Source organism: Pseudorasbora parva, chromosome 11 (genome assembly GCF_024679245.1).
Source record: "Pseudorasbora parva isolate DD20220531a chromosome 11, ASM2467924v1, whole genome shotgun sequence".
In the NCBI taxonomy this organism is placed as follows: Eukaryota; Metazoa; Chordata; class Actinopteri; order Cypriniformes; family Gobionidae; genus Pseudorasbora; species Pseudorasbora parva.
This window is the reverse complement of record NC_090182.1, coordinates 27,928,553-27,941,083: the sequence shown is the minus strand read 5'-3', so window position 1 is coordinate 27,941,083 and position 12,531 is coordinate 27,928,553. Positions and strand designations below refer to the sequence as shown.

The 12,531-nt window shown below is 36.2% G+C and overlaps 2 protein-coding genes and 1 long non-coding RNA gene across 4 annotated transcripts in view; 1 reads left to right on the top strand and 2 right to left on the bottom strand.

Moving 5' to 3' along the window:
* LOC137092330 (uncharacterized) overlaps positions 1 to 618 on the bottom strand; it is a 33,302-nt gene extending 32,684 nt beyond the window's left edge. The window contains exon 1 of the long non-coding RNA XR_010908216.1: positions 485 to 618. This is a non-coding gene — a long non-coding RNA (uncharacterized lncRNA). The remainder of the gene's footprint in view (positions 1 to 484) is intronic.
* On the top strand, positions 168 to 7,962 carry her5 (hairy-related 5). Of its 2 annotated transcripts, none has more exons than XM_067456613.1 (4): positions 168 to 452; positions 1,117 to 1,153; positions 6,668 to 6,763; positions 6,851 to 7,962. In XM_067456613.1, exons 1-4 carry the CDS (start codon positions 412 to 414, stop codon positions 7,337 to 7,339), a joined length of 663 nt encoding a protein of 220 aa, XP_067312714.1. In that variant the 5' UTR covers positions 168 to 411; the 3' UTR covers positions 7,340 to 7,962. The 2 variants fall into 2 exon arrangements, with proteins under 2 accessions (XP_067312714.1, XP_067312713.1); XM_067456612.1 differs by having other exon boundaries at positions 1,114 to 1,153.
* her11 (hairy-related 11) lies at positions 2,186 to 4,041 on the bottom strand. Its single transcript, XM_067456611.1, has 4 exons — positions 3,905 to 4,041; positions 3,659 to 3,754; positions 3,451 to 3,541; positions 2,186 to 3,003 (listed from the first exon to the last, which is right to left on the bottom strand). The coding sequence occupies exons 1-4, from the start codon at positions 3,929 to 3,931 to the stop codon at positions 2,411 to 2,413; spliced, it is 807 nt and encodes a 268-aa protein (XP_067312712.1). The 5' UTR covers positions 3,932 to 4,041; the 3' UTR covers positions 2,186 to 2,410.
* Positions 7,963 to 12,531: the final 4,569 nt, after the last annotated feature.

Here is a 12,531-nt window from a genome sequence, read left to right as displayed (position 1 = left end):
AATGTAACCATTAAATGTAACAAACAGAAACCTTTCAATGCCATATAAAAATGCAGTATTTTTGTGCTGACAACCAATGTAATATATTCTTGCAGTCATTGACAACACCACGAGATGGCAGCAGAGTACTTAAAACTTGTGTAAGTGTTTGTAGGCTACAGAAAAACAACAATTTTCAATGGCGCTTTTATTATTTTCTATAGTGTTGTGATGTAGGCTAACTTAAACTGCCTGTGACTATAGAGATTTGTGCTTACTGACTGATGTAAAGTTTACATGTTCAAATAAGCCAAAACAAAACTTCATGCATTTTTGCAAAAGACCATTGTTTTTATTTTGGCTCTTTAGCCTACGGATGTATGGTTCCTCATAACCGAACGGTTCCATAAGTTTTGGGCAAAGTAGTTGACGATGGTACCAGCCACGCTAGCCAGCCAGGCTATCAATATACTGTAAGTATGTCAAAAATTCTGGAAACTTTTACCTTTCTAGGTGATCCTTCATGTGGCTCATTCCAATGAATGTCTTGCGTGTATTATAATACGGAGCATGCTTTTCTCTTGTTTTCTATAAACACGGCGTACTGGTGTGTTACATATGCTTTTAGCTTGCGGTTCCGCTTTCTGTGTGAATGGCCCCTAACTGTGCCAGATGATCAGCAGGAACCCTATTTGGCAATATGACCTCTGAAAATATGGTGTAAAGGCCTATTCTAAAAACTTAATCCCTATTTTATTTGTTACAATGTGTTAATCTGGTTCAGCTGCACAAAAAGGTGAGCATATGGTCAGCAAAAATAATTTTATGTAAAATTTTATATAATCTATTAAGTAAAACATATAAAGGAATTTTTATTTGGGTTTTATTAGTTGTATCTCCCAAGGATTTCCATATTAAAGTAATAGTTCACTCAAAAAATTAAAATTATGTCTTTTACTCACCCTCAAGTTGTTCAAAACTTGTATGATTTTCTTTTGTTACCAAAACAATTCCGGTAACAGTTAATATGCCCCATTGATTTCCATACTTATTTTGTTTATACTGTGGAATTCAATGTGGCATATCAACTGTTTGGTAATCGGCATTCTTTAAAAAATATTATTTTGTGTTCAGCAGAAGAATGAAAATCATAAAGGTTTGGACAAACATGAGGGTGAGTAAATGATACAATTTTCATTTGGTGAGCTTTCATCAATATTTCTGTTTTGTGATGCAAACAAAATGTAATATGCAAAATATACAGCATGTGACATGCCTATGTGTCCTAAAATTGAGGCATATACATTTGTGTTTTTACCCTAACTGTCTCATCTTCAAGGGATATGTTACAACTAACCCAGACTATGGGGTGAATTGTAACATTTCACTCCTCATTTTGAAACTAAACCAAGCATTTTCTGTTTGTGTTGCAAAGACAATATATATCTATACCTAATTTAATAGCAGACACGTGTAACTTGTTTGCATCACATTTTGAACACACTGGCTTAAAAGTCTCCCCCTACGGTATGACGAAATGGTGAGAGGGAGTGTGGCCTACGAACTCCATGAGACTTGAAGCTGGCTTCTGCTAATGAAAATGCAAACTATTCTTCAGTACATTTTTTTCCTGACCCTTGGTCTTCATTTTTCACTACTGGTTTCTTCTGCTAGGCAATGTTCACAATTAATATTAGCAGTTGTATAGCTTTATTTTTTTTATTTTATTTTTACAGAAGAAAGGTAAGATTAATATACAAAGACTTTTCAGCCCTTTTCTGATATGTTCAGCACCATGAGCAATATGTTGGATTTAGGTCAGGCTGACAAAAGGAGCACAACAAATTAACCAGGTAATGTGACTCACATACTTACCTGATTACAGAATTAACTATAGGGTGAAAACATGCTTTCCTATCCCTCCTACACGAGACTAGTGTATGTAGCCTATCTTGTGGTGCAAGCTGTTTACGGTTTAAAATAACATATTCATTTTATCGCTTTCTAAATCATGGGTTACTATTATAGTACTGACGCTGCATCTTCATTTAGGACCCAAATGGTTTGGCTGCAGTAGCTCCTCTTAAACCATATGGTCCAAAAACAGATAGTGTCATGTTGTTGACTTTAGTTACTATAAACATTTAGAAATTTTGTATTTAAATAAATCATAATACAACAAGAACTGATGAAATTGATTTATTTCACTGCTAGAACTACAGGTACCAAATTAAGACAAACATTGGATAAAACAATAAATAGTCAAGTCAAAGTACATGTCATTTAAAACATGACAAAAGAAACGAGGCTTGTGACAACAGACAACCCAGTGCACAAGCCGCACCATATGTCCATTATGTCCCTCCGAGCTGATCAATTCTCCATTGGAGCAGTGCCTAAATAAAGGGAAAACCCCCAAAGTGGTAAGAGTTCAGCTCCATGGTCTCCATGCGCACTGGGTTGGAAAAGGCAGGACAGGTGACTGCGGTGGGGTAAAATCTCTAGCCATGTGAGGCAGAATAGGCTGAGGCACAATAACAGGCCTATGGAGTGAAAGTGGGGTTATAAGAGGAGACAATGGGTCAGGAGGAGGAGGCAGAGAACAAGATGTGAAAGGATCTGCAGGGGGATTTTTGGGAGAGGAGGATAAAGGATTAACTGTGGTAAAAGTGGGAGATGATGGTGGGGAACTATATTGTGATGAAGAACTTGAAGGAGAAGTTGACAGACACAAAAGTTTAGAGCCATGCAAAGACGGTTCAGGGTGTAAAAGAAGTTCCTGGAGGTAGTTCTGGCCTGATGGTGATGGAAGGAAGCCTGTCTGGGCCACTGGTTCATTTCCTGCTTTAGAAGCACCAGTTAGGTTATCATCAAGACTGATGCCCAGTTTCAGAAGAACCTCCGTCTGATTAGATGATTTAAACCTCCCGTAATAGTCAGTGGGATGGATGGGGTCTGCAGAAACATATATAGGCCTATCAGATGGATTCTGAGTGGCCTTATAATCCATTTGTTTAGATGTCACTGCAGAAAAAGAGAAGAAAAACCACAAATTAGGCAAAATATTACTACAATAAATTATAAATATTAAAAGGTACACTATATGATTAAAAAACAAAACTGCATGCATTTTGCATAAGAACATTGGTTTTTTAAAGATTATCCAACTCCTCATAAAACATTTCTTGAGAAACCCCACCCACACCCGCATTTTTGTCTTTGTCTCCCCTCACAAGTCAGCCAATTCAGGTCTTGCAGTCTGAAATGTGTGTTCGATTAGGAAGACATCCAAAATTTGTACCGGGACTCCAGGACAAGTTTGAGAGGCCAGCTCTAAAACATTTATAATGGTCTTACCATAGTGAACCAGGGTAAAACAAGGATCGTGAATTAATTGTGTTCATTTTGAACAAGAAATGTTACATATTGCACCTTTAATAGTAAATTCAGAGGGGTGAAGTAAAAACGTACCTTTTCTCTCAGACTTTCGTGTAGTCTTTTTGATGTATTGAACTGCCAGGTCTAAAATCTCTGCTTTTTCCAGTTTAGGATTTTGTAAACGCTGTGGAGGGATGAAATGTGAGGACAACGTAAAGTCGAGAGGCATTTTAGAGTTTTGTCAATGTAATAATGTGAGGCAATTCATCATAAACTTGAGGTAGCCTAGTAGTCTACTCACCGTGTCTGCAGTGTTCTTGAAAAGCAGATCTCTTAACGCCTCCAGATTATGGTTGATTCGATCTCTTCTCTTCTTTTCTATTACAGGTTTTAACGTCTTAAAAGTTAAAAAAGAAAGAAAATCATTAATATGTTTTTCCTTTGCTGTCATTAAACATAAAAAATGTGCGGATTAAAGCAGATCAAATGAAAAGGTTTTGAAAAATAAATGTTCTGGGAAAGAAAGGGCTGGTTTTAAAGATCTTACTCTTTTGATGCCTTCTATCTTCGCCATGTTGTAGGTTAAATCGTCTGTTGTTCACGCTAATACGTGGATGGGGGAAACTGCTGCTGATATCTAACCAAACGGGAATTTTAAGCCAATGGAATGGCATTTGATTGGTAGAGAGAGGGCCGTGACGTAGGCCGCGTGAACTTTCCACCCACCATTCTGCCTGGCCTTATCCAAACAATCAGTAAATAGAGGTGTTATATGGCAAAGCTGCAAAACTCAATTAAATGCATCTAAATATAGTTTTAGTATATATTTTTTAAAAGTCATTAATAAATAAATTGAAGATTTATAATGAAGGATATTTAAAAAACTTCAAAATCTCCACATTTGATGGCTTAATATGTTGTGGTAAAAAATACGTTTTTTCCATTCCATTTTCTGCTGGAATATGCAAATATCAGCAAATGGTTTTGAATAAGTTTGTAAGGTCAATGCTTGAGATGAACTGCTAAAGGATAAAACAATTTGACAAATGGCATCTGTCTTAGACGTCTCCTGAAATTTTGGTGATTAAAGCATAAAAAGATTGTTCAGTAGCCATTCCATTGAAAACTTCAGGTGAATCTATAGGCTAGGCAAAATCTAATTGATGCAAAACCAACAGGGGACAACCTGCAGTGAAAAGAGCACTTATTTAAACAGATTTTTTCAATCAGTAATTATTTTTATTAATCACGAAGACAATTAGTTGAATCTCTGAATTAGGCCTACAAAAAATGACATAATTGTTGACAAATTGACTGGAAGAAAATATTCAAAGTAGGCATATAACCTAATTGAACCAATTTTTTTTATCGTGAGGTTTCTCCGCTTTCAAAAATCCCGTTTTGATGTGAAAAATTCTCAAAAATAAGAAAATATGATTGCTTTTTGGAGTCGCGCGCCAAAAGCGAGATTAGCTCGTGACCATCAGTGAAAAGTAGCCTACACGCGCATCCTGCAACCTGCTTCACGTTGAATTGGGGGATGTGAAGAGGTGTGAGGTCATGCTTTTAGAGCAAATCTGTTAAGTGTTGCATTGGAGTGTTTTGATAGAAGTGTGAGCGATTAGGCTAACCATTATTGTCCCACGCTCAATTTCTTTGGAATGGTGGATCACCAATTGCGTAAAGCAAACCTACATTAGGGGTTGGTTTTGAAACGTTCTGAGATTTATATAACGGTCAGAGAATACAATAGCTATTTTGTTGTTGTAGTTTTGGTTTGTTGGCTTTTTTGACGTCTACAACAACAGTTAGCCTATACTAACTATAACAGTATAGTCAACCCTTTTATTTGGTAACAGTGGCTTTAAATTAAATTAGCTTTCATTTGTTAAGCAGATAAATCATTTGAGCACACACGAGAAGACCTCACACGCATCAAAAGAACTCAGTCAAGCCAAAACTTCTTCCTTTGTTATCGACGTAGCAAGATCGGTGAATTTTCCTGTTGCTGAGAACGAAAACATACAGAAAAATACAATGACTCGCGTTGAGGCTAAGTGCCAATAGCAGACATTAAAAATAATAATAAATATATCAGAGTGCAAATCGCATTAAAATGACCACATGATCCCAAAAGCAGAGCAAACCCTCGCCGACTTCATAGGCCTATCTTTCGTAGCCTATAGCAGAAACTGAGATCACATTTAAAGTTTTTGAAAATAAAAGACAAAAAAAGTAACAATTAATGACAAAACAGATATTCCTTTCGTGTGGTCCGAGTCAAAATATGTTACCTGTATATTGTTCAATCAAAAAGAGCATGCTTTCAGCTCTAAACTTTTGTATTACGTTTCTTAGAGTAAAACCTATGGGTAAAACTTTTATATGCTAGGCTATATATCAGCTTACTTTATTTGAGATAAAGAATTATTGCTGTAAAAAGTATTTCCGATACACCAATAAAAAAGCAGCCTAAAAAAACATCACAGCTATAGGTATAGGCTAATTAATAGGCCTTTAACTTTTACTTTGTGATGCTTAAACGTACAATAGCACATCCCTTAAAAGTATAGCATGCAAAGCCGAAGAGACAGTAAAATGTGGAGTATTAAAGGCCAACTTTTCCCAAAGGCTAAATGGTGCACTTTTTATCGATACTAGGCTACTTGAAATTCCAACAGGTAATAATCGTCTTTCAGTGGTTCTTTTAAATATAACGCATATGAATGGTTCAAACATTGGCAATACCTTAACTTAATAGCCACCTTTTAAACATCCCAATGGGGGGCTAAATGGGTCATTATTGGCTCTTACTTCACAATCGGCATTATACGGGCATTGTCTCTTTCATCCAGTAGGTATGCGAATATTAATGGGGGCTTGCTCAAAGACGCACGCGATTGGTCCGTCTTCTTTTGTTATTCATTATGAGGAGAGTAGGCGTGGAGCATTGTGCCATAAGTGACGTTGAGTCCAAAATGATGCTCATAATCTCAGTTTAGAGGGAATTTGGAAAATGAGCAAAGAAGCTGTTGACATACCGGAACAAAGAGCCTCGAGACGGGTAAAAAGTTATTTAGGCCTGTTTGTTTTAGCAGGTAGCATAGTTTTTAGACCTCTGAAATATAATAATTCACATAGATATGCCTTACATCCACTATTGAGCCATTCTGTGTTTCTGTTTTGTGTGCAATATGACAAAATAGATTGTTTGATATGACTTGTTCAAGTTAAGAGAATTAATATAATTATTTTAAAGAAAATAGAATGACCTTTTACCATAATATTTATACTTCTTTTAATGTTACAGGTCCCAAAACCTCTCATGGAGAAAAGAAGGAGAGATCGTATTAATCAAAGCCTAGAAACTCTGAGAATGCTATTACTTGAGAATACACACAATGAGGTAAGTTATTTTGTGTTTTTAAAGACTCTTTTTAATGTAGCCTGCATCATGTCTTTATCTGACCATGCTTCCTCCTCTTTTTAAAAGAAACTAAAAAACCCTAAAGTGGAAAAGGCTGAAATCCTGGAAAGTGTCGTGCACTTCCTAAGAGCCGAACAAGGATCAGAGAATGACTCTTTTCAAATCCCTAGAGGGAAAAGGGCCCGCACAGAGGAGTGTGATGAGAATCTGAGCTCACCTCGCAAACGTCAGAGCTACAGAGATGGAATGAGGACATGTCTCTTACGAGTCAGCCATTTTATTGCTAGCAAGAGCCATGAGTATGGACAGGGAGTGGAAAAAACATGTGGAAACCTTCACAAATCACATCCAGTGCTACTTTCTGCACCACCTCACAGAGAAACTCAGGTGCATCTCTATGAGGAGCAAGCACAGCAACATCTGCAACTGGGCGATTCTTGTACATCATCTGGCTGTGCAAAGCTTGCACAGAGAACTGTCCTGCCTGCTCCCACCACGACTTCAAGTCCTAAGCAACCTGTCGTGCTCTGTGAAGCTGTCTGGAGACCTTGGTAGAAGATCATGGCCTAGGTCCCTGCATAGCTCCCTAAAGACTGGAAAGACCAGCTCTGTCTAGAGCGATTGATCTCTAATGATTCAGCAGTGAGGAACAACTCGGGAGCTGAATTGTGTAAATTTTCAGCATGTGTAAATATGTGGATTTTGTACAGTAGATGCCAAAGATTTATTTTGTTATAAAAGGCATTGACAGATCTGTGCCTGTATAGTGTGTTGGGTGATCTTACAGCCAAGCAAACAAGATACACACTTGTGTTGAGATGTATATATTTTTTAGTTGAAACGTTGATGCCTTTTAATACTTTTATATCAACTGAATTTTTGCTTTCAAAACTTTTATGAAATCCATTTTTGATGGAGGAATTGTGTACTTAATGTTTCAAGAGTTTTGTTCTTTTTGTGAACTTTAGAACCAAGAAACTGTTGTAAACTTGTGGAAACTTTTTAGAGCACAAGTTAAAGTCGTTTTTATTTTTATTTTTTATTTTGTGATAATTGCCAAATATTTGGTGTTCTTATGTGAACCGTTCAAATTTTCATTTCTTGAGTAGGTAAGAGATTCTGTCTTTTCTTGAATTGCTCTAGAATGTGAAATGGCGTTAGTAAAGTTTTTACTTTGAACAAAGAATTAAACCTCTCTATTCTTTTATCTTTGGTCTGCTCCCGTTCCTAATATTTGCATGTAATTCGTTTCCTGATATTCAGAACGGATAGCATTGTTCTTCGGTGTGAATGTTCAGCTTTCCAACGTGATAGCAGTTGACAACTTGATAACAGGCCTGGCATTTGCAGATTTTCATTGGGCAATCATTTGGTCATCTCAATGATGTCGCACTTAATCTGTGGAAGATATAAAGTATTGAGGTGGAGATTGCTCAACCGCTCTTCTGCTAGGAGTTCTGTGAACGCATGTGTGGTCTTTACGCGGCCTTTTGGAATTTAATAGGCTACTTTGTCTAATTATGGATGTGACCCCGTAAAAAAATCTATAGCAAGTTAGACGTAATGCAAAATGGTATAACGACAACAGAAAGTTCAAGTTTTAGCAACGTTGGACACGCATTCGCATATTTAAAGAAATACGTAGGCCTAATGAGTTTGAAAATAAGTTACTTCAAGCTATTGTTTATTTTATTTATGATAGATGAAATAGGGGTGAATTCAGGGTGACTGGGGCACTTTTTGTCATTGAGATAACTTGGGAACGTGTCACAATAACCCGAATTTACCCGAAATAACCCCAACAGCAGAACCTTTGTATTTTCACTATGTTGTTACGCATTTAAATACGTCTCTTTGACGTAAGAATTTTCCGAATAAACGAATAAAAACAAAAAGTGTATTCTAATTTGTCCTAAGAACAGTTTTTTGGGGGTGGAACAATAGGTATTGTGATGATGAATATACGCGCGCAAATGTTTAAGGAACTTTGACTGCGTCACGAAATAAATGTTCGATACAATTACTTTATAGTAGGTTACTTTGCCATGGTAAAAGTTAAATTAAGTCAAATACATAATCAAACTGAAATCCTACAAATATTTGGAGACTAAAAATTGTCATAAAACAATATGACCTGCAAGTAGATTTACCACTAGATAGAATGGCTTAGTTCTACTTAACGCTTATACCATTTCTTAAATCAACCTTCATGTGCAGCTTTGTTTCGCTTTGTCGCTCCGGATAAGCTCTTAGATAAACGAGTTTGAGCTGAAATGAGATTAGAGCTGTGAGAGATGCCATGCACCGACGGATGCCTGAACCGGTTATTACAGACAGATAAGTCTCCCAAATGCCACTCAACACAAAAGGTGTAAATAGATTATCCAGACCGGATGTGTGCTTTTGTCTGTTCTGATCTACAAAGAGCAATGCACGCAGACATCGCAAGTTGCAACAATTATAAAATGTAGATGTGAAGTAACTTTTATATATAGGCTACTTTTTTATGACTATTCCATGTCCTGATACCATTAGTTCTTATTAGGTTATATTGTATTGATCTACTTAATTTTGTTACCCGTTTATTAATATATGATATACAAAAATAGACATTTAAACATAACAGGCATATTAATAATATTATTATTAATAATAATAATAGTAATTCATTATACTTCATTACAAAACGAACATTATTTTTCACTTAACGTGAGTAGCTATATCTATTGAAACCAAAATGCGTGCACTCTTATTTAATTTTATTTTCCATGCAAAATATTTTAAATAGAAAATCCATACAAATTCATTTAGACCTCCAAAGTATATTCTACAGGCCTTAAAGAAAGATGCTCGCGTCTATTTCACTCGTATTTTACTTAACCATGCAGTTTATTTGTTTAACAACCAAATATTTCCTAGACATTTACAAAGAACTTTAGAAGAAGAAAGAAGAAAAAAAATGAGAATGAGAGCATGAGAAAGGATATAGTTTGTACTTCTGTTTGGTAGGCTACTTATTGATTTAATCTAAATATCTTATACTTTTCAATAGGCCTACAGACTATTTAAATTAAATATATGTCGAAACTTACTTTTATTTTAATACATTTTATTAACCATATCTGATTTGAAAATTAAGATTTTTGTAGTGTCCAAACAGGCTAGTTAAGAATAAAGTTTCTGTATTTTACACCTTTGTAAGTGTCATATTATTGTTTTCTCAGAAGGAGTGTGGCGAACACGCGTCGGTTTGCTTTCAGAAGGACTAACTTCTTCTTACCCCCATGCTAGACATTTCACTAACTTGCTCGTGGTGGAATGTTAAAAAAAAAAATCTACCACACTCTTCTGAGATGTGTCTGTAAATCTGGTCAATGTCCTATTCAAAATAATAAGCCTGTGTGGTTAATTTTTGCCCCATATTGTGACAGGTCTCGTTGTCGACAGCTGTTGCCAAATACGCACGAGCGCGAGGTGCTGACATTCAGACTGCCACCTCACTCGTGGGAACAACCCATTTTTATAGCAACGCCATCAGCTCACTTCGCTAGTACAACATGAGGTCTTTCTGGCCATTTGTCAAAAACTGTAAAATTGTCAAAAGCTGACACGTGTCCTGACCTGGTTATAAAAACAAAGCAAGCAAGCGCAACCTGGAGCGTGTTCAGGTGACGGTTGAAGCGCGCACCAATAGGACTATTTGCTGTAAAATAACGTCACTCAACAACAGTTCAAGTGAAAATCAACGTATAAAGGTATTCAATAGTCTATCACATATAAATTAGATTACTGATTTTTATATTACAGACCATGGCATTTAAAAAATCTCCAGAACTCCATCTACCCCAAACCTTCCCAAATTTGCATAATTTACCCTACCCAGTCCAGAAAAGTCTACTTCAAAAGGAAGAATAATACCTCAAAGTCTCTCTGTTTAATTAGCTTTGCATATAATTTCTTCAATAAATAGCTAATCCCTTTAGAAGCGTTTCGCCACAGTTTACGATTTAGACTTAATGCGGGTGTGTTGGCAACCTGCTTTTAAAGCGCATACAGCTCCCTTACAAGTAGCACCGTCCTTTTAATGCCCTTTATTCATGTGCGCTAATCCCCGGCGGGTGGGAAATGAAGGGGGACAGGTCCCCCTCTACGGGATATTAATTGGAGGTAAGCATCCACAATGAGGACGTCTGTGCTTCAGCGCTTCTCCATTGCGCGTTGGATCGCCTGTTGCGCGGGGGCGGATACTCACCCTGTTGACCGAGCGCTTCAATGACATTACCCTGAGCAACATCTGGCCGTATGCACCACTCGCCTGCCCCTTTAATTAGAAAACGAGTCGCCTCACTGGTCAACTCTCAAGGCCTTGATAAATAGTGATGCGCAGACACTGTGAGGTATTACCTGACCAAGGACAAGGTATTGTGCTTTTGGAAATGTGGAAGTTAGGGGGATATGTCATACCGTTTTACTTTTTATAGGCTTTAACCTCCTGGGTGTATATTTTAGTGAATTTCTCTGGCACCATGTCACAGTTTTAATAGTCTATATGTCCTGTTAAGAGCACATTCGGGGATGTTCAGAGATACCACTTGTTTCACCAAGACAACTACTTCTCCTTGGTCTTTAATGATTGGCTGAATTATCAAATTTTGAACTCTTCAGGAAATATTCTAAATATCATTTAAATCTGTCAACTTTTCAAATAGTTTGTTATAAATCAACATCTCAGGAAAATGTTCTGGGGTTTCTAATCAAAATTTGATTTTCTGTTACAAAGCAGGGCATTGATTTCATACATGTCCAATGTAAAGGACACCAGGACTTAAATTGTGTTTATCAGGTATTTTGGGAGACACAACAAGAGAATAGTGAAAGAAATTACATATCAATTTCCTTATAAAATATTAGATATTATTATGAATATGTTGCCAACTATTACTCCCGTTATTAAATTTCGTTTTTCATTACATGTTGCTCCAAGAACGCATTAATATGCTAATTAGATCCAGCATATACATTGCATTGAATGGGAAAACCCAACATATTGCATACGAAGTAAAATGGTATATCAAATAATCCCATTATATCTTTCATAACATAAATGAGATTCATCTTTAAAGAAAGTTTTATTTAAAAAAATATACTGAAACCTAAAAATTGATTGGTGAATTAAAACATTTTTTTATCCCATTGTTTTTTGGCTATACATGTCATTTTATTTTTTAGTTCTGGTGTCCACAAATTGTTTTAGTTAAATATTTTCATTCAAGCTGGTAAATCTAAATACAAGCACTTGTATCTAGAACTTTTTACTGCATGCTTATGTAGAACACACTAGCATGTTTTATCACATCCTGAACGTGTTATTTATTTATTTATTTATTTATTTTGAATCACATCTGTGCTGCTGTATAGATGACCCTGTCATGGAAGGTATAAGGGAAACTATGCTTTAAACTGAGCTGGTTTGTCTATATCATGTCTATATAGACATAAGATCTACCAGACCTACCAATATCCATCATGTTCCCATGCTAGTTATATCATTGGCAAGAAACAAGCAATATTATCCAGGCCTACCTAGAATAATACACAAAATAGAGTGAGAATAAATGTGATTGTACCATTTTGTAACTGTTTACCCCATTATTTTACATTAAGAGTTAAAAACGTACTCAACTTTTTTTGTTCACTCATCTTGGTTTACAGAGACCCTATATTGTTTATTTACATGTAATCTTGCC